Genomic DNA, 26556 nt, shown 5'->3' on the forward strand with positions numbered 1-26556 from the left:
TTCCTCCATTACAATAATAATTTCCCGAATCTTATTAAAACGAAACTCATCGAAAATGGCATCGGTGAATGAATTAATGATAGATTTCGTTCAATTCGAAGACGACATCAGACGAAAAGAGAACGTGGCAGAAGCGACCAGATATTTGTATTTCATCGCTGCACGAAGGATACAGGTTAATGAGACTTGTTCGAGATAACTTGGATAGAGGAATTCCTAGGAAAAGTTTTTCCAGGAATCCTTTGAGATCCCTGAGAACGACTTGCGAATAAGATAACCCCAGCCTACGATAACGACAATTTCTGCCCGAGTTTATCGTTCTTATCTGAACGGCGAACCTCGCTAATAATAAAGCTTCTAGTGTTGTAACCGTAACCAGTCCGTGAGATATCGATTATTTAAGGTCAAGATCACGACACATCGATCCTACGAGTCATCCATGACTCCTCCGTTGTTGTTTTTCGCTTCTTGATCCACATTGCAAGATTCTCACCTGGAAATACATTGATTTTAATATATTATTTAGTGAACTGAGAGAAAATTTGGATTATTCCTAATTTGCACGTTATTCCTCTGTTATACTGAATTGATCTAGATTTAAAAATCTAGAATAAAATATAGTATAAATATATATATATTTCGATTTACAATAGAAAATAGAAAAATTGCTAGAATTATTTCGAACATCTTGAAACATTGTAGAGTTTATATGCAATAAAGTATCGAAGAAATATATATATATATATATGAATTATGATTCTCTATGAAAAATTTTTCCCTTTAAACGCGAATTCTCTATTTCTTTGTTCGATTGAAATTAGGATATCGTTTTTCCGATGTTACAATTCGGTTCAATTGGATTTTGGGTGGGCAGTGCAGGCTTGGATCCGCGGCATTCTCACTAGAAATCATCTTCGATTGCTGCACGAGAGCGCTATCATCATTCAACGTCATTGGCGGGGCTATTGTGCAAGGATCATTTTCGAGCAATGCATGATTCAAAGTGTTCATCAAATGTGGCAGGAATATTATGACAAGATGGCGATCAAGATTCAAGCGTTTTGGCGCGGTTATTGGCTGAGGAAAACTGTGCTCGACATTAAAAAGATGCATTGTTGGTTGAACGAAGTATACGAAAAGAACGAGAAAACTGTGAACAGCATGAAGAGGTTTCTTTATTTAAAAATATATGAAAATTCTAATCATGTTTCTTCGACTTTTGAATTTCATATTATATATCCACGAAATATAAGACAAATGAAATATTAAAATATTAAAAATTGGAAATATTTTATCGTTTAGATTCAGAAACAAGGAAATCGAATACGTTCATAAAATAATGGAAGAGGAGTCTATGCAATGGATACTTTTCATTCTGTTCAAGGTAAATTTGAAACGATAAAAATTATTTGATTGGAAATCAAATTTCGTTGTCCCGTTCCGTTTCGTGTTCACAGCTTCACCATTTGTTGAGAACTGCGTGCCGGCCAGGCGTGATCACGAAAATTGACAATACCAAGTTCACTTTTATCGAGGCGATGCTGAAATGCTTGCAGTATAAACATTATATACGCAATAAAAAATTAAAACCAAAGGAGAAATGTCAGAAATGTCAAATCGATGAGAAACCATCGTTCATTCTACGCGGCACCTATTACGAGAAATGCGAGAAGGAGATTCGTGAAATTCAAAAAAGGCTGGAGGCGGAAGCGATGCCGCTATACAGAAGTAATAAATTGAAAGGAAATATTAAATTTCGTTCGATATTCCATTGGCCGTGTGGTAAATTTAGGCGAGCCTTACGATGAACATGAGAAGAGTATGCGAAAAGTGAACCATATGCGCATATTAACTGCTTTGGAAGAAACGTACGACTGTGATTCGAATGTGAAGAAGAAGAAAGAACAGAAGAAAACGTGTTCCTTAAGAAAAGAATTCGAGCAGGGGGCTTGTTACGTCAAGGAAGACTTGCTTCTTGAGAAAATCGAGAAAATGGATTGTCATTTGAACCACTTACACTTGAAATGCCCCGTTCACGATTCTTCGACATAATTGTGTTCTTAAATACTTTCACGATCAATCAATACGATATATTCGATGAAATACGACAAACCTCGAAAAACAAATGGAACTAAAATTGAAACTCAAGTGATCGATACTTTTACGATCCAGATTTACGCGCAATCGTTATTTATTCACGATCTTGAGTTATTTTCAATGTTGTTAGCTAATTTTTTTCAGATGACACATTGATATTATGATTATCATTCATCAATGGATCGCTCGATGCTAAAGAATTAAAAAAAAAAAAATAAAGAGAAACGAAAGAAAGGATTCAAAAGATTATTGAAAACAGTGAATTTTATTAAAGTAAATAACCTGCTATAAAACTACTTTTAATTATTCTAAACGAAACAAAGCGGCAAAGTTACATTTCGAGTTAACATTTCGAGTTAAGCCTTGCAGACGAGAGGAACGTTCAAGTCCTCGGTGATAGAAACAGGTTTCTGACTGAGATCAGGATTGGCGCCCTTCTCGATTCTCTTTTTCAGCTTCATCGCGGCCTCGTTCTTCTCCATGCAGTGGAACTTGTACGGTTTCAATTTCGTCTCGACGGCCGTGCAACCAGACGCGCAAGAGACTACTGGACGCATGGTGAAGCAGATCTTGTCGTCGGTCTCCTTTACCTGGGTTCTGTGAATCATGCAATGTTTGTTAACATTTTGGTGGCCCCAGGTCGACATCTCGGTGTCCGATCGTCCCGATTCGCTGTCGCTGATCACGTTGCTCTGCCGGGTCTTCTCCTGTCGGATGCAATCATGATCCTGAAGAGATTTCGCCACGTTCAACGAGTCGCCCTCGCACTGGTTATTGATCAAAGCGTAGCTGGCTATGAAGTGTTCTGGCTTTCTGAATAGGCAGTTCTTGGGTCCCATGAAGTCGTTGGTCGAGTCGTGGTCGAAATTGCCGCAAAGACCGCGAACGGAGTAGCGATAATCTTCAAACGCCTGTGAATGAATTCAAATTTTAAATTCATTATTCGTTAGCAACGAGAACGATTTCGAAATTTCATAATTACCTTGATCATGACGCGCTCTCCGTCCAGAGCCAGGGATACGTCAAATTTGTCAGACGTCAGACCGATAAATCTATCACCGATCTTGTAGATTTCGAAAATGACTTCGTTTTCTTCCATTTTCTGATAAGCTTTGTTCCTGGATATCACGATTTTGTCTCCATTCACGAACACTTCCACCTGGCCCGTCGTCGCAGGTACAAACTTGATATTGTCGTTTCCAAGCAGTATCTTCACCTCCTTCTGTCCGGCCTCGTTCTCCCGGCTGAGGATGCTCACGCTTCTGTCCTTGGGAATGTGAAGTTTCTCGTTGTGATTGTCCGGGTTGATCTTCGGATACGTTGTCATGACAGTGTGCCAGCAGGAGCCCAATCTGAGAGGATACTCCTTGCCGTCGAACGTCTGGGCACGGGTTTTGTCCAGCATACAGGAAGCTTGAATTAAATTAACGATGAGCCTCGAGATGATTCGATTCGATCAAAAAAAAAAAACTTACTTTCTTCCTCGTAGAATATATTGTTAATCAACAGGTCCTCGTCGGCAGTGTCCAAAATGTCCTCAACGGCGAATCCAAAGTCGGACAATCTCACGTCCTTGAAATGTGCATCCATGATGGGCGTATTGACAACCACGTCGGCCTTGTCCAGGTACTCGTTCAGTTTAGCCCTCATGTCGATCTTCTTCTTGCCGGCATTTTTGGGATTCGAGAGATCCACGCTAACATCCAAATTGTCGAACTCGCTCAAGCTAATGAGGCCCTGGGAGTAAAGGGCTATAAGGGTGTCGGAGGGGACCTCCATCGAGATGTCCAGTTCGTCGAGCAACATGGACAGTATGATAGCTTTTTGACACGTTCTCAATATCTTGTTCCCCCGTTTCATCTCCTCCACGCAATCCTTGATTATGGACGTAGCCCTGGTCAACTCCTTAAGCCTCTGGCTCTGGCTAACTTTACCGTTCACATCGATCCGCTCGCCGTTGCCGCAGTTCTTCCCGTAACGGATATCCATGTTGAAATCTATCTTCGGCTTCTCGTCCATCTTCTCGTCGTAGGACAGAAGAGTTTCCGGCGAGATCATGGTCTGAGAGCCAATGCAAACCTCGTAATTCACGTTGTTCCTCGGCATTTCGATGCGCCCGAAACCGAGCAATCGCCCCTTTCTCTCCACGTTGCTGTCCGACCAGGCGAAGGTGAGAACTGTCTCGCTTTCCGACTCGCCAGGAATGTGCATACGGACGTCCACCACGTACGATTTCGCTGATTTGATACCCCTTCCCGCTTCCTTCATCATTTCTTGCCTACGAGTTTTGCTGTTCGCCTGCTTGTCCGTCGGCTCGACCGCCGTCATTTTCGGTGTCCAGTTCCCTGAATCCGTGTCAGACGTCATCACCTTGCTATCGTAAGAGATGGAGAATACCACAGGATCTTTCTGCTCCTCCTCCAAATTCATGTACATGTCCATCTTTAAGTATCTTTCATTGTCCATGGTCCAGGGTAAGACGAGATGATCGATCAATTTCTCGGTATCGACCAGTTCCCACAAATCCTCGTTAGTTTCACCAGTTTCGACGTTGAGCCTGAACGGTCCATCGTTATTTGGAAGGGCGAGGGATGTGTTGTCGTCGGGGATTATCGGTCGAGTTCCCTTCTCCATCGAAAGAGGACGAAGATTCAGAATATCGTGGTTGGACACGTATGGAACGACGCTGTAATGGAACAGTCTCGACTTCTCCTCACCCTTCATCGGCCAGACCTTCCATTGCATGTTGCCCTTAGGCGTGTTCATGTCCAGGGATATTTTCAGTGGGGCGTAAACATGGAGGTTCGAGTCGATGCCGGAGATGAAGTGTCGATGCTCGAACGGTGTGACGAAACCTACTCTCCCTTGGAGTTTCTTCGAAAAGATCAGGCGAACGTTCGAATTCGCGATGAAAGCGAAGTTGGGATTGATCTGACTCTGGACAGTTCCGCTTGCCTTCGTCAACTTTAGAACGTTGAACGTGTACACGAATGGTAGGCCAGTTTCGGTAGGGAAACTGTGCACTGTGTCATAGCTTTCCAACATATTGACGTTCATGAACTTTCCTTCCTTTACAGCCTCTACGTAATTGGAGATCACTGAAACGATAGACGAATCTCTCTTAAATTTCGTGGATGGAAATTTCTGATTGAAAAGTCTTTTTATTAAAATTTAATAGATAAAAAAAAAGGAAGATGTATATATACTTACACGTGGGTAATTTATCGAGAGTGTGCTTATCGAAGGGGAAGTATTTCAAGGAATATTTATTGTTTATCATGAAGTTTCCTTCCAGAGGAACGAGCTCTTCGGGGACAATTTTCAACTCCTCAGCGATCTTCTCGGCCGCCGAAATAATCGTTTCTCGATCCTTCACGCTCCTCAGGGTCAACTCTATGAAAGATTTCACGCTCGAGATCATGGCTAGCACTTCGGTGGAAGGTACTTTTATGTCGCCGTAGGAGGAATACCAGGTAAGATAGAAGATGCGCGGGATCATGCTATCTTCGCTTCCCACATAATTGAGGATCATGTGGGTGATGATGTTCTGGTTCTCCAAAATCTTCTCGTCGATGTATCCCCGAGAGAGTTCGTAGTCGTATTCGTGATGCGTGAGAAGATGATTCACGCTTCTAGCTTTCTTCGCGAGATCTTTCCATTCGGGGCTCTTCAGCTTCATCAAACTTTGGAGGGTCGATTTCACGGCCGAGTTCACCTGTCTGTTCATGTCCAACTTGGTGAATTCCGCCATTCGTTGCAACATGCTCAACGGAGGATTGGTCTTCATCAGAAGGAAGACCGCGGTGCAACGGACTTCGTGGCTCTCCATCGTGTTCAGATAAATCTTGTACAGGACCGAGCGTGCCAATTTCGGATTCGTTTCGGTTAATTTGCCCAAAGCGCTGACCATCAACGTCCTCTGGAACACGGTCATTTGCTGTTTCCCTTCCAGATATGGCTCGAATACGGACAGAATCTTGGGTTCCCCGATCAAGCCCAGAGCCATGATGTAGGTCTGGATCCTTGGGCCGTTCTTCTCTTGATAGGCTTTCCTCAGCTCGCGTTCCAGGAATGGTATGTACTCCTCGTAGAGGCTGTTGTCGTGTTTCGACGCGAGACGACCGAACGTGTGGACTGGATAGTTATTGTGAATCTTTCTCTTGTCCACTTGGGCGTTGTGGATTATCTCGCTGAACGATACAGTGGCCGCGGTGTTGAGGAATTCTTCGTTGGTCACTTTAGGATTTTGCAACAGTTCCTAGGAAAATATTAAGAAAATATTGTAAAATTTGTGAAATTTGTGCAAATCGATCGTTCGTGTCGGACACTACTCACGAAGAAGGATCTGATGTAACTGTCAGTCGGCGTGCGAACAGTTTTCGGAAGCTTGCTCATGATGTTCGCTGCCTCCATGCTTCTGATATTCCCCCTTTCGATCCATTCCTTGATGGTCAAGAAGGCAGGTCCCGTTCCAGTTTGGGTAATGGCGTCTCTGAACACCGTCCATGTATTCTGCTTGACAACCTGAGACTTGTCGTTCGGCTTCAACTCGTTGGGCGAGATCTGCATGTTGTTTTCCAACTCGTTCATCTGCTTCCTGTTCATGGTGCGCAACAAATTGCAAAGGATCGTGAATTTCTCGAGGGTTGCGTGAACGGGGATGTTGCTCGCATCCTCAAGCTCGTTGGCAATTTGGGAGATAAGCTCCTTGGCAGCGTTTATTACGTCTACTTTGCCGGATTTTCCAATGTGTTTCCCTTTGTACCCGATGAAGTTGGGCAACAGAGGATTCTGAGGAGCGTCCTCCAAAGTGGGTTTAGGCAGCCAAAAATCGTTCTCCTCGCTGCTGGAAATGCTGGACGAGCTGGAACTGGTCATACCAGTTCGGAGGCTCAGAATATCCTGCTTCAATTTTTCTTCGCTCGAGCTGAGAGAGTTCTCCGAAGCGATCTGGTTGGAATTCATGGCAGTTTTACTGACTCTGCGCTCCTCGACATCCGAGAAAGGATTGTTGTAGATGTAGACCAAATTGCCAGTTGATTCTGGATTGTTAACCGTGGGCAGAGGTTTGGACATTTTCTCCATCTTTGCTAAAGTCAGGTTCATTTTGCCGAGCACCAATCCGTTTTGATGATCGTAGAGTCTAGGGCTGACTATCATCTTGCTCGTAGTCACCGACGATTGGATGGTGAAATGTTTCAGGCTTCCTGAGATAACGATTCTGCTCGTTGAAGATCTCTGGAACAACGAAAGTTACGTTTAAAGGTCAAAAGATCGGTTTCGATCTCCATTTTTCCTTCAGGATTTTTAAAACTATTCGAATATTCAATTCAAAATCTGAAAGATCTCTAAATTTTAGAACTTCCAACTTTCAACAAGAATTGTCAATTCGATTCCTCTTCCAAACTCACCGAGAAGAACTTTCCATTCTTATTTGTTCCAGGTTCCCACCTCGAGTTGGCCATCGTACCGAAATGATAATTTATTCTTTGATCGCAGTTGTCGAAGTTCTTGGTCTTGATGATCTCCATGTGGTGTCCATCGCCCTTCAACGTCGGCATCGGCACCAATTCCGGCGATCTGTGGATCACGAAGTCCGACAAAGGCGCTATATCGTAGAGAACCTCGCATTTCCCTCCCATGGAGTCCTCCATGGCTTTGAACGAAGCGTACGGGTCGTTGTCGGTCGGAACTTGCATGCTGTTCATCCTGATGGCGTTGTTACCTTGAGTGTCCACTTGCAATTGGGCAACGATGCTCTTGAGTAGGTTCACCTCCCAGGTGGGAACGTCGCGATCCACGATCAGATCCCTGATCAAGCCATGTTTCATCCTGATTTGGAACGGTTTGCCGGAAATAGGCAGGTCACGAAGCTCCAACATTTGGTCGGAGATCTCCGTTTCCCATCCATCGGGCATGGACTGCTGGATACGAGCATACTGGCCATTCCACACTTTGGCATCAAGCACGTTCGAATCCTTCGCCTGTACGGTGAGCAACGCCTTTATCAGAATACCGGTATGCACGTCCGACAGATCGCCCAAACTGGTCAATGTGCGACTTCGAACGAGATACGTGTACTCATTCCCGACTTTCCAACTGTGCTCGGAGTCGGCTGAAACTGTTCCCGCTGTTGGAGAACGGGAAAGAGAACGGTTAAAGTTTTTTCGGTATCGAAGAAGGTGGAACGTTTAAAGATGAAAGATTATTATTATATGCCGAGAAAACAAATTTGTCTTTCTTTAAAATTCTAAATTATTGGGGGTTTTTATTCGATTCGTGTTCGTGGAATTCGAAGGAAGATTGATTGGTAGGAATCGTTTAACTCTTGAGATACGAAAATTTCTTTCTATTGTTTCTAATATTATTCTATTGCGGTATCGGTGATAAAATATTTTTAATTTCAAATTTAGTGAAACGATATGGATCTAAAGTATCAATCAGCAGGATGGAAGAATGGAATGGTTTGAGATGAGAATTTTCTTACCAAACAGTAAAAACGTTAGAAGTAGCCACATGTTGAAGACAACTTTCGAGAAAGTAACGATGCATTTGATTCGGCTTAGCAATTTATATCTTATTTATGCTAAATCAGCATTTTTCTCTTTTGCTAGATTGAAACACGTTATTATGTCTATTTTTTTTTATTTTATCTTTTTTATTTTATCTCTCCGCTCGTTTCTAGCATGTCTATAATCTATGTTTGGCGTAACAACAGCTAATAATAATATCTTTTGAAAAAAACATGTAACTATAAATGATTCAATATTATTGTCTTCGAATGCGTGATAATAATATCTGTTTTCTTTAAATTGATTTTTAAGATGCGATTACAAGGTCAATATATAATCGAGAAGTATAAAATTACATAACATAATTTTACATAAAAAAGTGAAAAATTTATTTTTAGCAAATAGTTTAAAAGTTGCATTTTTAATCTTAAAGTTAATCTTTGCTTACCACTTTGAATTTTCACCTCTAGATTTTAATTTAAAATATTTTATAATTTTTAATAATTACTATGACTAAAATACAATTAAGATTTTATTTTAATTTTATGATTACTTTTAATAATTAAAAAAAAAAAAATCTCTCTGATACATTGATCAGTATCTTGACACAAAATCATCGAAATATTCGTAATGCATGTGATAATGATACAATATGATGAATATGATATAAAAAAAATTTATCGTTAATATAAATGCAAGTAAACACGAGATTTTCATTCGTAAATATTACGATTGATTAAAAAATATGATATATAAAATAACACGAGTGTCATGAGTTCACGGCAATGATATTTTCAATGTTAAACTTTGAATTCTAGATATTTACATCCTGTACTCCGCTTTTTTTTTCCTTTTTTCTTTTTACCTAATAGTATAGAATAAAGAGAAATATATGAAATACTTGATTAGTCGCGAAATTTAAATTTTATACCGCAATATCGTTATCAGAAGATTAAAAATATATCAAAGATTAAAAAAAAAATTTGTTATAATCGACGAATGTATGGTGTATCATTTTCTAATTTAGAATTATTTAGAATTATAGAAATTAGAAATGATTTTAATTTTAATTATTATATTCTATTAGCTTCTTATGCCAATAATTTGAATTTATATTTATTAAAATATATTTATATATATTAAAATTTATATTTTCCTTCATATCCTTTTCAAATTTATGATTATTTAATGATAATTCAGGTATAGTAAAAATAAATAGACAAATAGATATACAAAAATAAATTATATTCGTAAAGAAAATATATTTATTAAAATATATTTCACAATATCATTTATTCATTTTGTGCTATATACTCAAATCTCAATTTTAGTCTCATCTCTCTCTGTCCATTTACATTCTTTTTGTATATACATATACATATATAAATTATTTTCCATTCCAATACATGCATAACAGATTTAATCATTCACATCACGAGCGATAATATTTTAAATATATTTAACGTACAATTCTATAAATTCACACATATACAACATCAAATTAAATTAATGACTAATTAGCGAACGAGCAATGGCTTTACACTTGGACACGTAGATTTATCTGTATCAACGTCCATTTTGGAGATTGTGGCTTGTAAAATTGTCGCCCTGGACTGGCATTTCTGAAACGAATATAATTAATTATTAACTATTGCATATTGATATTATCAATTAATTTTTTCACATAGATTATTATACAATTTCCTATGATTTAAACTAATAAATTTTCTTTTAATTTTTGTTATTAATTCGAAATCAATGCTATAATTATCAATAATAATTATTTAACCATTTTAAAAAATTTTAATAAATTATACATGGAAAATTTTCTGTAATAATAATCTATTCCTTTTTTAATTTTTAGATTCTATGAAAAATTCTAATTATAACTAATATATCTGCTTTTGAAATAATATAAAAGAATTTTTTGAGAATTTTTTGTAAGAAATGATCTATAAAAATTAAATAATTTATAATAATATATTAATTTAAATAATTTAAAATAATTTAGCAGATATTGATCAACCTGAAGTATACAATCTGAATGAATATAAATATCTATATGAATCTTTATTTCTATATTATCACAGTATGCAATGTCAGATACTTTCATTTCATTTCAAAAAAATAACTGCAAAAGTTGTGGAAAAGTTATCACGCTTCACATCCGGTTTTCGATCCTCACGATGTTTTTACAATGTTACGAAATAATTATATAATATCTTATTTCCTTTCAAAATTATTTTAGTAAAAATATCAATAATATAATAATATCTAATATAATTCAAGTTTAAAAAAAATAAATTAATTACATTTTATAAATTTTTATATAAAATCATTACTTGTCACAGTAGATAACAAGAAATATATCAATTTTATAATTATAAAAAAATTAAATATTTTAAAATAAATACTTTAATACAAAAATCATCCAAAATCTTTAATAATTTCATAAACAAAAATTTTAAAATAAATAATCTCCACATATATCTTCCCTTATCTTCAAATTAAAAATAATCCTACTAATATATAAATCACAAATAATCACCTCTTCAACATCAATATCTACTTCCTCGAGAACCTCGTCTAAAATAGATACTAAATGATTCACATTTTCGATTGTGAATACCATCGGTGGTTTCAGTTTTAAAATATTATCATCCGGTCCATCGCTACTTATCAATATCTTTCTATCCTTCATCCTGGAAACAACGTGCTTGGCTTCAGCTGTTGCTGGAGTTCTCTCGATTCTATCACGAACCAGCTCGATGCCCGCGAACAATCCAACGCCTCGTACGTCACCGATAATCTTTCGTCGCTTGGCAAGTTTCCTTAACTCTATCATTAGATGATTGCCAACCTTCAACGCATGTTCTTGAAGATTCTCCCGCTCGATCACTTCCATCACGGCATTGGCTATGGCACAAGACACTGGATTCCCACCATACTAGAATTCAAGGAAATTTATTTCGTAAGTTAAGTGATTTTTCATGATCGAAAGAAATGATTAGATTAATTTTGATTCTATTTTATCACATAGGAAAGATATTTTCATAAAAATAATATCTGGTGTTTTGAAACATTGGAGAATAGTTTTATCATATTATTTTCTTCACATAGGATAAATAAATTAGATTATTTCTAAAAATATACAAGATTTATACGAATTTTCCAACTACGGATTACTTCATAGATAAAAAAATGTATGAAATTTCAAATCAATTGCAACATTGTAAACAATAAAAAATATTAGTTGGAATATTAACTAAGGAGAGCAGCATGTTTCATTGCAAAACAATTACATTAGACGATAAGAAGATCATAAATCATGAATCACCTGATAATTTACATCAATATCATTATTTATAGAAATGTTTCATAATGATTTCAAGGAAAACACATTCTGACATTTATCTATAAATAAATAAAAAAAATATAATAATGGAACGGATATGAAAAATCATTAAAAAAAATTAAAAAACAAAAAAATTTTTTAAAATTAAAAAATTTAAGTTCTTACCGTATTGAAGTATTCGATTCCACTGTTTTTGAAGCTTTCAGCAATGGCTGGAGTCGTAATCACGGCCGCCACCGGATGCCCATTGCCCATAGGTTTACCTACAGTGACTATATCCGGAATCACGTCTTCACCATAAAGTTGAAAGGCCCACATGTGGCTACCAACCCTTCCAAAACCAACTTGAACCTCGTCCGCGATGCAAACACCACCAATATCTCTTACATATCTATAATTCAATTAATTATTATTCCATTAATTATTCCATAATTAACGTTATCGATATATAATAAAGATATTCAATAATTCAAATAAGTATCGAAATATATTTACTTGTACACGTTTCTGAAATAATTTTGTGGAGGTAGAATTTGCCCACCAACAGACATTAAACTTTCCGCGATGAATGCACACACTCCTTTTCCTTGATTTTTGAGATTCTGACAAATATCTTTAACATCATTGGCATATTTCACGCCAAGATCTTCTTTGGGATAATCGATTTCACGATATTTTCCTCGATAAACATCAGGACAAGGTGCCTAGAAATAAAAATTAATAAATAGGAGAATTTATATCACTTGATAAACGAATAATCGAGTATTTATTTAATTTAATATTATATAGATAATTCAATAAATTGAGTATTATAGTTTAAATAACTTGATATAGCAATAGAAATTTTGTATTTAAATTTTTTTACCACATGAACCCAATCTTTTTTGCCAGGCCCGTTTGGATGGTTGAACTTGTATGGCGAAATATCAATCATCGATGTCAAATGGCCGTGATAAGCACTAAAAATAGTAAGAAAAAATAATAATAAATTATTTTATTGTATCTTGTTGTCATCATTTCAGTACTATTGTTCTATCAAATTCTAATTAGATTTTTTCTAGAATTAATTATTTAAATAATTAATGCATTATACCATTTTTATGCTTTAACCTAATATATTTACATATATTTATTCTATCTCGTTAATATTATTTATTTTCTTTGATAATTTAAAATATTTTACCTGGTAAAAAAGATTCGTTTTTTGTTTTCATATAATTTCTCATTTTAATATGTTTTTTATCGCTACAAATCCATATGTAAATAATTTTAGATGCAAAATTTACAGAATGCATATCTTATCATATATCTAAATGCACATAAACATATATAATAAATAAAACTGAACTTCAATTTATGTAATTTTTACAATTAATTTTTACATATTAATTAAATTAGATAATTTTATATTTTGTAATATATTTTTTATATTTTTTTTCTTTCTTTCAAAAAATTTCTTTTATCTAGCTTTTTCAACATGTCTACAAATTTTTTTTTCAATTTAGAACCTTTAATAAATGAATTTATTTATAATATCTCACAAATAAATAATTCTAAACTTAAAACTGTATTTTTTTTTCCCCTTTTTGCATAAAATATTGACAAAATACATTTTACGCATAAGAAACAAACTAAATAGTACTGGTGGCGCCATCTCGCGTTTGGACGCAGGAAGCTCCGACTACTTAATAGGAATACAGAACATGCAAGGAGGTATTCGTGCGACAAGGAAAACAACATTGTGCGAGAAGGACAGAAAAGTCGTGCCACCAACTTTGGTTATACGGCTCCTAATACCTCCAATATATCGAAATACATTAATAATTAATTTTTTATTAAAAATTTCTGCACTTTTAAATTCGTATTTTAAAATTGAGATCTCAAATAATATTCTTATATAATTTTTAACTTTAAATTTTCAATTATTATTATTAATAAATAATTAATTCATATGAAAATTAACGTTAACGACATGACGCGTAATATTTCTTTTTTCATTAATAAATAATTAATTAGAAAAAAATTTTACACTTCTAAAATTAAATCTTAAAGATAGAACTTCAAATAATTTTCTCATATGAATTTTAATGCAAAATGCTTCTCCATTAATTATTTATTAATGATTATTATAGATAGCGTCACAAATTTTTTCAACACAGCTTTTTCTACAAGTTTTTTTTTAAAACATTTAATAAATGAATTTATTTATGATACTTCACAAATAAATAATTCTAAACTTAAAATTGTATTTTTTTCTTCCCTTTTTGCATAAAATATTAACAAAATACATTTTACGCATAAGAAATAAACTAAATAGATGAATTTAGTACCGGTGGCGCCATCTCGCGTTTGGACGCAAGAAGCTCCAACTACTTAATAGGAATACAGAACATGCAAGGAGGTATTCGTGCGACAAGGAAAACAACATTGTGCGAGAAGGACAGAAAAGTCGTGCCACCAACTTTGGTTATACGGCTCCTAATACCTCCAATATATCGAAATACATTAATAATTAATTTTTTATTAAAAATTTCTGCACTTTTAAATTCGTATTTTGAAATTGAGACCTTAAATGATATTCTTATATAATTTTTAACTTTAAATTTTCAATTATTATTATTAATAAATAATTAATTCATATGAAAATTAACGTTACCGACGTGACGCGTAATATTTCTTTTTTCATTAATAAATAATTAATTAGAAAAAAATTTTACACTTTTAAGTTTAAATCTTAAAGATAGAACTTCAAATAATTTTCTCATATGAATTTTAATGCAAAATGCTTCTCCATTAATTATTTATTAATGATTATTATAGATAGCGTCACAAATTTTTTCAACACAGCTTTTTCTACAAATTTTTTTTTTTCACTTTAAAACATTTAATAAATGAATTTATTTATGATACTTCACAAATAAATAATTCTAAACTTAAAATTGTATTTTTTTCTTCCCTTTTTGCATAAAATATTGACAAAATACATTTTACGCATAAGAAATAAACTAAATAGATGAATTTAGTACCGGTGGCGCCATCTCGCGTTTGGACGCAGGAAGCTCCAACTACTTAATAGGAATACAGAACATGCAAGGAGGTATTCGTGCGACAAGGAAAACAACATTGTGCGAGAAGGACAGAAAAGTCGTGCCACCATCTTTGGTTATACGGCTCCTAATACCTCCAATATATCGAAATACATTAATAATTAATTTTTTATTAAAAATTTCTGCACTTTTAAATTCGTATTTTAAAATTGAGACCTCAAATAATATTCTTATATAATTTTTAACTTTAAATTTTCAATTATTATTATTAATAAATAATTAATTCATATGGAAATTAACGTTACCGACGTGACGCGTAATATTTCTTTTTTCATTAATAAATAATTAATTAGAAAAAAATTTTATACTTTTAAGCTTGAATCTTAAAGATAGAATTTCAAATAATTTTCTCATATGAATTTTAATGCAAAATGCTTCTCCATTAATTATTTATTAATAATTATTATAGACAACGTCGCAAATGTTCGATCTGTAATTGATCGAATAACAATCAATTTATTCACTTAAATAACAACAAAATTATGAATAAAAATTATACGTGAATGTAGAGGAAGAAACAACGTTTGAGATACATGCATTTATATTTAGAAATAAATCTCATAATAATGAAATTAATGAAGAAGAAGTGTTATGCGTCATGTCGGTAACATTAATTCGCATATGAATTAATTATTTATTAATAATAATAAATGAAAAAAATTTAAAGTTAAAAATTATATGAGAACATCATTTAAGATGTTAGTTTCAAGATACGAATTTAAAAGTGCAGAAATTTTTAATAAAAAATTAATTATTAATGTATTTTCGATATATTGGAGGTATTAGGAGCCGCATAACCAAAGTTAGTGGCACGACTTTTCCGTCCTTCTCGCACAATGTTGTTTTCCTTGTCGCACGAATACCTCCTTGCACATTCTGTATTCCTATTAAGTAGTTGGAGCTTCCTGCGTCCAAACGCGAGATGGCGCCACGAGTATTAAATTCTATTTATTCTCTTTATAAATAGAATATACTTATGTTTTTACATATCGTATATGTATAATACGTTCCATATACACGTATATTTTGAAAATTATTGTTTTTAATAAAAATTTATAAAATAGTGAAAATAAAATTCATTATAATATTTTTTTAATAATTTTATAGAAAAATTTTATAGAATCAGTGTGAAATATTATATTCATTAAAACATGAATAATGCATAAACATTCTATTGATCATTTTTAACATAATGACTTACTGATCAAGAACGATCATATCCTTGTTATTGGTGTAAGTTTGAGCAAGACGAAGTGCCAAATCATTAGCCTCGCTACCTGAATTCACCAGAAAACAGACAGATAATGGTTCTGGAAGAAGGGAAGTCAGTCGACGAGCACAAATAACTAAATCATCGTGCAGAAAACGACTGTTCGTAGAGAGAAGAGCCATTTGTTCTTGACCTGCACGTACTACTGTTGGATGACAGTGACCCACTGTAAATTTAATTATTTATTAGTAATTAAAAGGTAAAAAAAATATATAATTTAATAATTTTTTTTTAATAAATGCTAATTAATTAGATTGTTAGAATTTTGAACTTTTGTTTTGTCAATAAAATTTTTAATAAAAATATTTTTTCTTGATAATTTTTTTTAATGATTTCTAACTTGCTTTAATGGTAAAATTTTGAACATATTTTCCATATAAATTTATAAATTTTTAAAATAAAAAAAAATAAGACGAAATTCATAAAAGAATTTGTTTTGTAAATAAAATACATCAAATGATTATTGATTAAAATTTTTTCTCTTACCATGAGCAACATTATTAATGCAATCCAAATAACGATATCCTTTTTCATCATACATGTATTGTCCTTCAGCTCGGACGATTTTCAAGGGATTCGATTTATAAAACAGTTTACATGCTTGTCTGTAAAACGATCGTTTTCATGGAATGATAACGTGATAATCAAGTAAGAACGCAGAATTAATCTAATATTTACCCAATATATCGGTCTCGAAGTCGGATTGTTTCTGATTTCGGCATCTGTTCCAATGATTCGGCCATGTTTGATAATGATTTAATAGAATTCTTGATTAAATCCTAAGAAAACGTGATAACATTTAATGATTTATCACATATGAAGTTTACGGAGGAAAAATATGATAGGTCACATTTTCTAATTTTTGCAGCATGATAATTTTTAAAATAAACTTGTCAAAGTATTTCACTATATAGGGGAGACATGGCATGAAAGGGGTACGTAGTAAAAGAAACATCATAAATTTCTTGAAGATAGAAAATCTGTCTAAAACGATTATCGTTTCATTTCGTAGCGATATTCATGCATATGCATTTGCATTTAATTTTAAGTCATTGTCAAACATGGAATGAATTGTCAATAATATTGAATTTTTTCAAAAATAAAATTTCTAATAGTTTTTTAAAACATTTGCGAAATATTATTATTGATGACTAATTTCTTTCACATTATTTGAATAGATATTTATTCAAGAGCAATAATGAATTATATCCGGTATCTTTTGTTTACTATTATATTATAAATAACTTACGAAATAATATTAATATTAATCTTTTTTATATATTGTCTCGTTCAATGTTTTTTTCAGTACAATCAATTTATGAAAAGAGGAAAAGATATCTTTTAAATATAGAAAAAAGTATGTACATTTATAGCAAGATATTTATATCATGATATAAACTTGATTTTATTATATACATGATCAAATCTGATTATGATAAAAATAATAATCAAAATAATACATGAATGAATTAAATATTACGTTAGGATTAAGAAATATTTATTATAATTAGTTTCAAAGATTTCAATAATTTTTAATGGTATGTAAAATACTTATTATTTATTATCCAAGATTGATAAAATATTGGTAATAATGGTAATAATGGTAAAAAAAAATTTATAATAAACATTCTTCATCTTTTAATAATGAAATCTTTTAATAAAATAATATTCTGATATTTTATTATTATATCATTATACATTATGATCCATTGAACATTATATATCATGTTTTATTTATACAATACAAAGTTTTAAAATTTTTATTGAAAATCTTAATAAAAATAATAATCGATTTATAACAATTTATAAAATTCTTTATTTATTTATATATTATAATATCTTATAAATTCAAGAAATTCAAGAATCATTAATTCAATTTAAAAAATAAATTTACAGAAATCAGCTTATATATATCCTTAAAAAATAAAAAGAAAAATAGAATAAATAAATAATATATGAAAAAATAAATAAATAAAAATTAAAAAATTTATGATAATATAAAACTTTTATTTTTGTATCCTCATATTTTCTATTATATAAAAATCCTCAAAGAATCAATACATATCTATAAGAACAATAGAAAACAAACAAATTTGACAAGTTGTCCAACTCTAGTCTTAGCTTATAAGTAAAAATAATAAGAATGAAACAATGATTAATAGAGAAAAGAAGAAAACACGTTAAAGGTCTTGAAGTTAAACGTTTACTAGAATGAGAGGAACAGAATCAGCCAGATCGTACCTGAACGCTTGAGGTAATCGCAGTGTCACGGTTGTTCCGAATACAGTTGTCAGCTGAGTGCCGCGACCTAGTCCGGTGACGTCATATATAGTGCGTTGCTAATTTTCGGCCGGAATGGTGGGGATAATAATGCGCGCGCACTCACCTTCTTGCCTCTCTCACCCCACCATTTCATCATGGCAGTCGTCAATCTCGTGGCACGCGTACGCATCGAAGATCTTAATCAATTGAGATATTTTTTTCCTTTTTCTTTTTTTTTTTCGATTATCAAGTATTTTTAACGCTCATCCTCACGTGTTTTTTAAACCTGCGAAACATTATTGGATTAAACAAAAAAAATAGTAAACAAAAAGGAATAAAGCAACGTTCAATATTTTGTGGTAATTCATATTTTTAACGGCTATGTTTCGTTGAAGTGGAAATGTTTGAAAGTAAATGATTTGGGAAAAAGAATCGTCATATAAGTGTGCGTAAGATTGTTAATTTTTCATGAAATTCTTCCAAAGTGATTTGTAGTGATTTTTTGTTATTGTTTTTTAAAACAGTTAAAAAGAAAACATTAGAAAGTAGAAGGTAGAACAGTTAAAGTAAACAAACAATTAGAATAGTGTCCAAGATGATAAATTAAAATTAACGGTTGTCATCGTAGTTTAAAATAAAAGTATAATAATATTAAAACTTTCTCAATCTTTGAAACAATTCTGATATAATTTTAAACATTTGCGATAACGAAAAGGTTAAAATAGAGTTTTTAACATGAAAAAGAAACGTAAAATGTGTTTTATGTCATATTGCAAATAATAGTACTAAACAACGTAGTTTATTTATTGTTATTATGAAACTATATATATATATTAATTACAGTAAGAATTCTCGAAATTGCTTGCTATTATTATCATATCATAATTTATTATTATCGTATTATTGATATCATATTGCATCAATAATTACATAATTATAATAGCGTTATTATATTACATAAAATTAAATTCAAGTAACTTTAATCAAAATTTTAAATGAAATTTTCACACATAAATTATGAATTCAATCAAATTCATTTTTTTTATTTTTAATTATTCAATTACAATTATATTGTAAATATAATATATTTACTCTTCATAATGTTACAATAAAAAAAATTTGATATTCATTCTTGATTAGTAATTATTATCATTTTGAACTATAGACTTCACATTGCTATATTTTTTCTTTATCTATATGATAACGATAACAATAATAACAATAATAATTTACCTAAAATAAAAAAGCATTAAAAAAAAGAACACGAATTTTTTCGTAAAATTTTCTTAAGCTGCTTTAGTATCTTCGAATTTTTGCTAATTTTTAAAATTTCATTCGTGAAAAAAGATTCTTTCTTGAGCATTCGTCAAATTTCCTTATATTATAAAATTTCTAAATTTTTAGAGATCTAAATTAATTCTTGCTTAATCAGCTTTACTCTATATAAATAAGCACTGGCAAACTATTTAACGTTGATAAAATTTTCAATATGTATATTTGAACACGTTTCTCAAGTTTCTCAAATTATAATTATTATTTATAAATATCGTGTGATCAACATATAAATTTAGCAGATTAAATTTATCAAATACAGTTTATATAATCTCAAAGAAATTAATATATTTGTAATTAAAAGATTATAATAATATTATTACAAGATTATCTGTTATTAAAATAAATTTTTTCTTAATTGTATTTTAAAGTCATTATTTTAAAATATTAAGCTTTTTTTAATTTTAAATATAATATTATAATTTGTTTAAAAAACTTTTTATCAGATTATTTTTCTTTTAATGATAACTTAGTCATATTTTTTTAAATTATGAAACAAAATAAAATAAAAGTTTACCTATACTAATATTTTAAAATTTAGAAAAATTTTTACACAATGATACAACATTTATTATAGATTATTGTCGAAAACATGCAAAACAAATAAATCTATTTGATTTTACGATTTTGCAATGAAAAAAATTGCTGAAGGCAAAGTTTACATAACTCAAACATTTTCAAACAGTGATATACAATAAATTAATAATCAAATAACCAAATAAATTTAAAATTCAATTATTTTTTCTCGATAAATTATTAAAAAATATTTAAGATTTTATAAATATTTCGTAAATTTATCCAATCGAAAATTTACATCGATTAATGTTTCAGAAAACTAATTTAATCACTATAGTTTGAAATTCAGTGAAATTGAGTCACTGAATTAATAAATGTTTTATACGAATCAAATCAATTTTACTTATAATAATCCTTTGATGAGACCGTCACTTAAATTCTTATTTCTATTTTTTGATCATAAGTTATTTTTAGATTTTTTTCTTTCTTTCCTTCTCTTTCTCTCTTTCACTCACACATTTTCATAATTATGATATTTATTATTTATCGAACAATTTTATTGTTTTTATTTCTTATAATAATATAATATCCAATCATAATCGTAATTCTAATTATGATTATAACTTGATAAAAACATTATTCTCTCTAAATCGATATTTCTAATGGAAAGTTTCTTGACCGCTTTCATCGCTATCATTGTTCGTGATATCGGTGCAAACAAATATGAACAAGTCTATTCATCGATCGCACGTGCAAATCGTTGAACAAAACCGGTTAACTAGAGTGATAAATTTGATAAATTTTCGATTCATATTCCTTTTTCTAATATTTTTAATAACAAACTTTTTAGAATAAGAAAGAATAATTTTCTCTCTTGAAATTGCTTATTCTTACAGTTTAAATTAAGTAAAAAATAAAATTTAAAATTAAATTTTTCATTAACTTCAAAAACTTAAAATTTCAGAATTATTTATTATTTTACTTATTTTTTTTAAAACAAGTAGACTTTATTAAAATGTTAAAAACACGTTATTTGTTAAAATATTAAAGAGATAAATCACGTTCTTTGTTTGTTAAAATGTTAAAGAAATAAATCATACTGTTTGTAAAAAATTAAAGAAAATTTATGAATCCTAGATTTAATTTAATATCAAGCTCAATTAAGTAATTAAAATGTAATTTTTTTTGAAGAAACGAAAGAGACGACTCAAATCTTCTTAAGTAATAAATTTATATTTCAACATTGCGAAAATCTCAATTTCCATATTTACGAATATGATTCTTTTTCTTGCACTCTTCTGCTATAACATCTCAGAAATTTTCCATCCATGCAAACTGCTATCGATGTTCTCGTTTTCAATCATTGGTCTTATCTAGTTCGCAATGAAATATGATTTATACTTACACATTAGAAATTTCGCATGCTTCTTAGTAGATCAATGAATTTCAAATACAATATACGTAAACGTATTTACCTTTATCCTTAATAGAATTTTAAATTAAGCAATATTATTTCAATATTAAAATTTTACGTAGAAGATGACCCAATAACAAGAAGAAAATTAGAATATGAATAGAATTCGTTGAGATGAGTTCAGATCATAAAAAATAAAAAAATGATAACGATAACCTTTTAGTTATAGTGTAAGAAATGAAAAATATAAAAATTTTTTAATATTGTAAAAACATTGCCTCTAATCTTTCAGATTTAGTACAAAGATAACTTGGGAAAATTAAATGGCTATTATTGAAATTTTAATTTTTAAACATATCATTTGATCTTTTTAATTTTTATTATCAATCATATTTTTTTCTTGATTTTATAAATTAGTATTTTAAAATGAATAAATGATAATTTCCTTTAATTCATTTTAAATCTAATCTTTATATGCTTATTCAAAATTATCTTTATATAGGAAAAAATATTTGCTAATTTGTAATGAATTACAAAATTGTAGTGAATAACAAATCAATAAAAATCATATAAAAATCAATAAAAGTAATGATCTTTAAATGATTCGTCACATCTTGAAAAATATATCATATATCAATTTCATATTTTAATATTTTCATATTTTAATAAACTTAGTATAATGTAAATTAAAACAAAGCATCTTTTAATTTAAATATGTTTATTTAATTTCACAAAAAAATGTCGTGTTCATCAATATTTTATTTCTTCGTCTTTCATCTATAAAATCGGATACTTTGTTTGATGACGGTTTTCTATGCACGAGATCAACGACGATCGCAAACAATAACACGAGCAAAAATATGTACGACGCACGTGCCGCACGTGGATGATAATGATACGCACGTGATAGCTTGCTATCAGCCAGTTAATCTGATTGATAATTGTATGATATCCAGCTTCTAATACTACATTCATTGTAAATAGGAACATTCGTACTTCGATAAAAATTCTTTGTGTGCCAACGGAAACGGAAAAAGAAATAGAACGTGTCTGATTAAATTGTCGTCGATAAATATTATTTGATATCTTGTAGAAATTTTTCTTTACAAATGAATTTTTAGAAGATTTTATTTATTATCAAAATAATTAATAATAAAGTTTTAATATTAGAGATAAACTAGATAAGAATCATTTTTTTATGACTACTTATAAATATCCTACTTTTATAATTCGAAATTTTGAAAAGTCAAATAAAAATAACTCAAAAATTAAATTCTTCGTAAACCAAAAAAATAATTATTGTTATTATTGATTGTTTATTGATTATCTTGAATATAAAAAATTATGAGAGATAGTTTAAAATTTAACTTAAATGTAGATTTTTTTTAATATTTATATAATATAATATTTATAATATTTATAAATTTTTTTAACATTGAGAACAATGATTTTTATTTTTTAAATACAAATAATTTTTTCCTATATTCTTTATTAATTCTCTTTATATGTTATATATAAGAATTATTATATATAAGAAGAAGTCTTTGATGAATGGAAAAATTTATAAACGTAGATAGAAGGAACGTATAATTTAAAAAAATTCCACATTTCATTGAAGTATCTTCGATAAAAAAATTATGCAAATTAATAATGTAAATATTTTATAAGCAGAGTGTCGAAGTATTTTTTGCATTTATATTAAAAATTCAAATATAAAAAAATATACAGAATATATATAATATGTAAAAAAATTTATTTAAAATAAAAAATACAAAATACAAAAAATACATTATAATAGTTAAATATATGTATATTAACAAATAAATTTTGAATGAAAATCACATACCAACTGTTTCTTATAATATCTTGTGTCCCTGAATCATGATTAAATAATTGAAACGTCCTAGGGGAAATGAAACACGATCATTAATTTTCATGATTCTAGTTTATTTTCTATTTGATTTGTAACAAGAAAATATGTTCACTTTCTTAATTAATAAATAGTTTAATATTCATAAAATTTTTATTATTTTATTTTAGATATAGAATGTACAAATGAAAGTTATATCAATATCTAAATGCTTTTGAGAGTACATAATTGTAAATAATTCGCTGTTTGTCATTCGATATAACGAATTTGATTCCTAGATCGTTCAAGTTTCATTTCATGTTGATTTCTAGACGGTAAGCAAATTGAAAATTGTTTTATAAGAGACTATTGGTTAAACGGCATGTTCCTCGTCGAGATTATGTATTCTACTTGCTCAAAGGTCATGCTACACATATCTGCTCATTGATAGCATATTTTTTGATGATACGAATGCATTAAAGCGGAATGAGCTTGTAGTAAATCATAAATTTTCTATTCTATGACTATTCTTTGATAACTTGTTCAATATTTTGAAAGATTCAATTTCAATTAAAATTCGTTTTGTGAAATTTCAAAATTCAAAATTTTTTTTTATTTAAAATTCCATTGAATTTTTAGTTTGAAAATCAATCTTTAATCGAAGGAATGGAATTGTCCCTGCATCAGAATGTTATAGACACGATTATATAATACCATAATCTTTCAATAACGCCTCAATTTATTGATAACGCATAACAGAGGTTGATAGTTAGAGGAATATTAAGTTGACATAGTTCAATTGTTCGCGTTTGTGAATTTTTTCTTTGGATATATCATTTTCTAATTAAATATTTTATGTTTAAACTGAATATAATGATCGAATACAATAACTTCATGTAAAAAAATAATCTATATATTTATAAATATTTATAATAATCTATATATCTATAAATATCTATAAATAATCTTTAAAATACATGATTATATAATACATTATGATTGTGCAATTATTGCAATTATTATTACTCAAAATACGTTGAATAATTTTTTGCAAATATTTCGTAAATACTTGCTTTTGAAAATTTGAAAATTTAATCAATTATTTTTTTATGCTACAATAAAGCGATAAAGCAATGTATTAGTTTCACTCGTTTCTTCTTCTATATTTTTCCAATGACTAATTCATAATTACGAATATAAAAATAATAAATACGCGAGCAATGAAAAATATTAGTACCATTCTTTTGTGTGTCAATAAATAATTTTCGTTTTGATTTATAATCTCTAAATTCTCGTTCTCGAATAATTCTGCAACGAAAATCCTTTCTATCTAAAGATTAGTCTTTATCTTGAAAAATTTATATAACTTTCGATTCAGTTCTCTATTGAAAAAAATACCACCTTTTAAATCGATAATTTCACTGATAATTTTACTATTCTTTATCACGTGAAATATGAACGATAAGTCATCAGGTAGTTCAACATTCTTATTTAACATGATGTGTAACTCTGATGGATATTTTCTATAATGATAAACATATATCAAAGATAACAATGGAGAAATTTTTAAAGCGACTATATATGGATATTCCTCATTCCAAAAGTTGTTTAATTCTTTCTCCATGTCGATCACCTCTTCGTCCAACATCAGTACGAAAAGAATCTTTGGCGACTGTTTCGTACAGAATATTTTGAATAAATAGTGCATTATTTTCTCTATAGAAAGCATCGATGAGGAACTATACATGAAAATAATCAGAGTTCGCGAAATAGCAACCAAATGGGAATTTTAAGATAAATTTGAATATTTTTGATGTTTAGAGATAATTTGTGGAATATAGAAATATTACTGCACTTGCTATTTTATCAGTGATTAATTTTATTTTATTCAGATTACTTTATCCAGATTATTATGAAAGATAAAAGATCGTGGATAATCCAAGATTTCTTCAATTGTTTGTTTTAATTTAATCTTGTTCAACTCGTTCAATTTATTTATTGAATTAAGCTTGTTGCGAAAAAACTGATCGTCGAAGAATAATAAATTAAATAGAAATTTAGTCGCATTACGTAAATGGTTTTGTTTGTAAAAGATAATGAAAGACTGGACTGTTTCGAAACCGTTTGATTTCAGTTTCATATTTTTTAACATGCTAGTAATTAAAAATTTATTTTGAAAATATTGAAAGCTAAGCATAATATTCTTATCAATATTTTACAACATTTGCTATTTCATTAGTAAAATGAAATATACTTGAAATATATATTATAAAAATAAAATAACTTTAATATTTATGAATTTGCATTTAATTTTCTTTCTTAAATTTTTTGAAAAAAAAATTATGAAAAATATATTGAATATTAAAAAAAACTTTATAAATAATATAAAAAAATTACTTGTTCACAGAATCGCAGTCGGTAGGACTCGAACCTACGCTCCCAGAGGGAATCTGATTTCTAGTCAGACGCCTTAACCACTCGGCCACGACTGCTTTGATGTTAGATTTTATAAAATTGACAATTTTATAGTAATATAAAATAATAAAAAAGATATTTTATATATTAGAAAATAATTATTAATAAAAATATATAATAGAATATTATATTCTCGAAATATATTTTATTATATTTCAAAAAAGATTAGTATTACTTCTCTTGAAAATGCAATTACAAATATTTTAATTGTATAATATTAAGAAAAATATATTAGAATATTAAAATGACAAGTTATCGATAATTTAATTCAAAATTGAAAATCTAAAAACGAAAATCGTAAACTAGGATATTTCTAAAATAAAAATAATAAAAATATTAACCATTTTATTTTAAATTTCAAGATTCA

The 26556-nt window shown here is 29.9% G+C and overlaps 3 protein-coding genes, 2 long non-coding RNA genes and 1 other non-coding gene across 7 annotated transcripts; 3 read left to right on the forward strand and 3 right to left on the reverse strand.

Moving 5' to 3' along the window:
* Positions 1-849: 849 nt before the first annotated feature.
* On the forward strand, positions 850-2797 carry LOC108000076 (uncharacterized). The gene is made up of 3 exons (XM_062073674.1): positions 850-1169; positions 1303-1384; positions 1458-2797. The coding sequence occupies exons 1-3, from the start codon at positions 994-996 to the stop codon at positions 1806-1808; spliced, it is 609 nt and encodes a 202-aa protein (XP_061929658.1). The 5' UTR covers positions 850-993; the 3' UTR covers positions 1809-2797.
* LOC108000069 (vitellogenin) lies at positions 2344-8642 on the reverse strand. The gene is given in 7 exon segments (NM_001328484.1): positions 2344-3008; positions 3080-3510; positions 3573-5195; positions 5308-6355; positions 6433-7335; positions 7509-8227; positions 8585-8642. Coding segments are annotated over 7 exon segments (5310 nt in total). The 5' UTR covers positions 8616-8642; the 3' UTR covers positions 2344-2453.
* A 1195-nt stretch (positions 8643-9837) lies between these two features.
* LOC108000000 (alanine--glyoxylate aminotransferase 2-like) lies at positions 9838-18851 on the reverse strand. The gene is made up of 10 exons (XM_017060116.3): positions 18728-18851; positions 18583-18649; positions 17020-17120; positions 16828-16946; positions 16273-16507; positions 12830-12923; positions 12460-12668; positions 12130-12355; positions 11158-11556; positions 9838-10231 (listed from the first exon to the last, which is right to left on the reverse strand). The coding sequence occupies exons 3-10, from the start codon at positions 17082-17084 to the stop codon at positions 10127-10129; spliced, it is 1452 nt and encodes a 483-aa protein (XP_016915605.2). The 5' UTR covers positions 17085-17120; positions 18583-18649; positions 18728-18851; the 3' UTR covers positions 9838-10126.
* Positions 11508-12441, forward strand: LOC133665984 (uncharacterized). The gene is made up of 2 exons (XR_009829490.1): positions 11508-11580; positions 11650-12441. It is a non-coding gene; the product is annotated as an uncharacterized LOC133665984 (long non-coding RNA).
* LOC133665980 (uncharacterized) lies at positions 18765-26437 on the forward strand. 2 transcript variants are annotated; one of them, XR_009829485.1, is made up of 2 exons: positions 18765-19048; positions 26122-26437. It is a non-coding gene; the product is annotated as an uncharacterized LOC133665980 (long non-coding RNA). The 2 variants fall into 2 exon arrangements; XR_009829486.1 differs by lacking the exon at positions 26122-26437 and adding an exon at positions 19128-23707 and having other exon boundaries at positions 18822-19048.
* Positions 26125-26206, reverse strand: Trnas-aga (transfer RNA serine (anticodon AGA)). The gene has a single exon. It is a non-coding gene; the product is annotated as a tRNA-Ser (tRNA).
* Positions 26438-26556: the final 119 nt, after the last annotated feature.

The sequence above is a fragment of the Apis cerana genome, linkage group LG4 (genome assembly GCF_029169275.1).
Source record: "Apis cerana isolate GH-2021 linkage group LG4, AcerK_1.0, whole genome shotgun sequence".
In the NCBI taxonomy this organism is placed as follows: Eukaryota; Metazoa; Arthropoda; class Insecta; order Hymenoptera; family Apidae; genus Apis; species Apis cerana.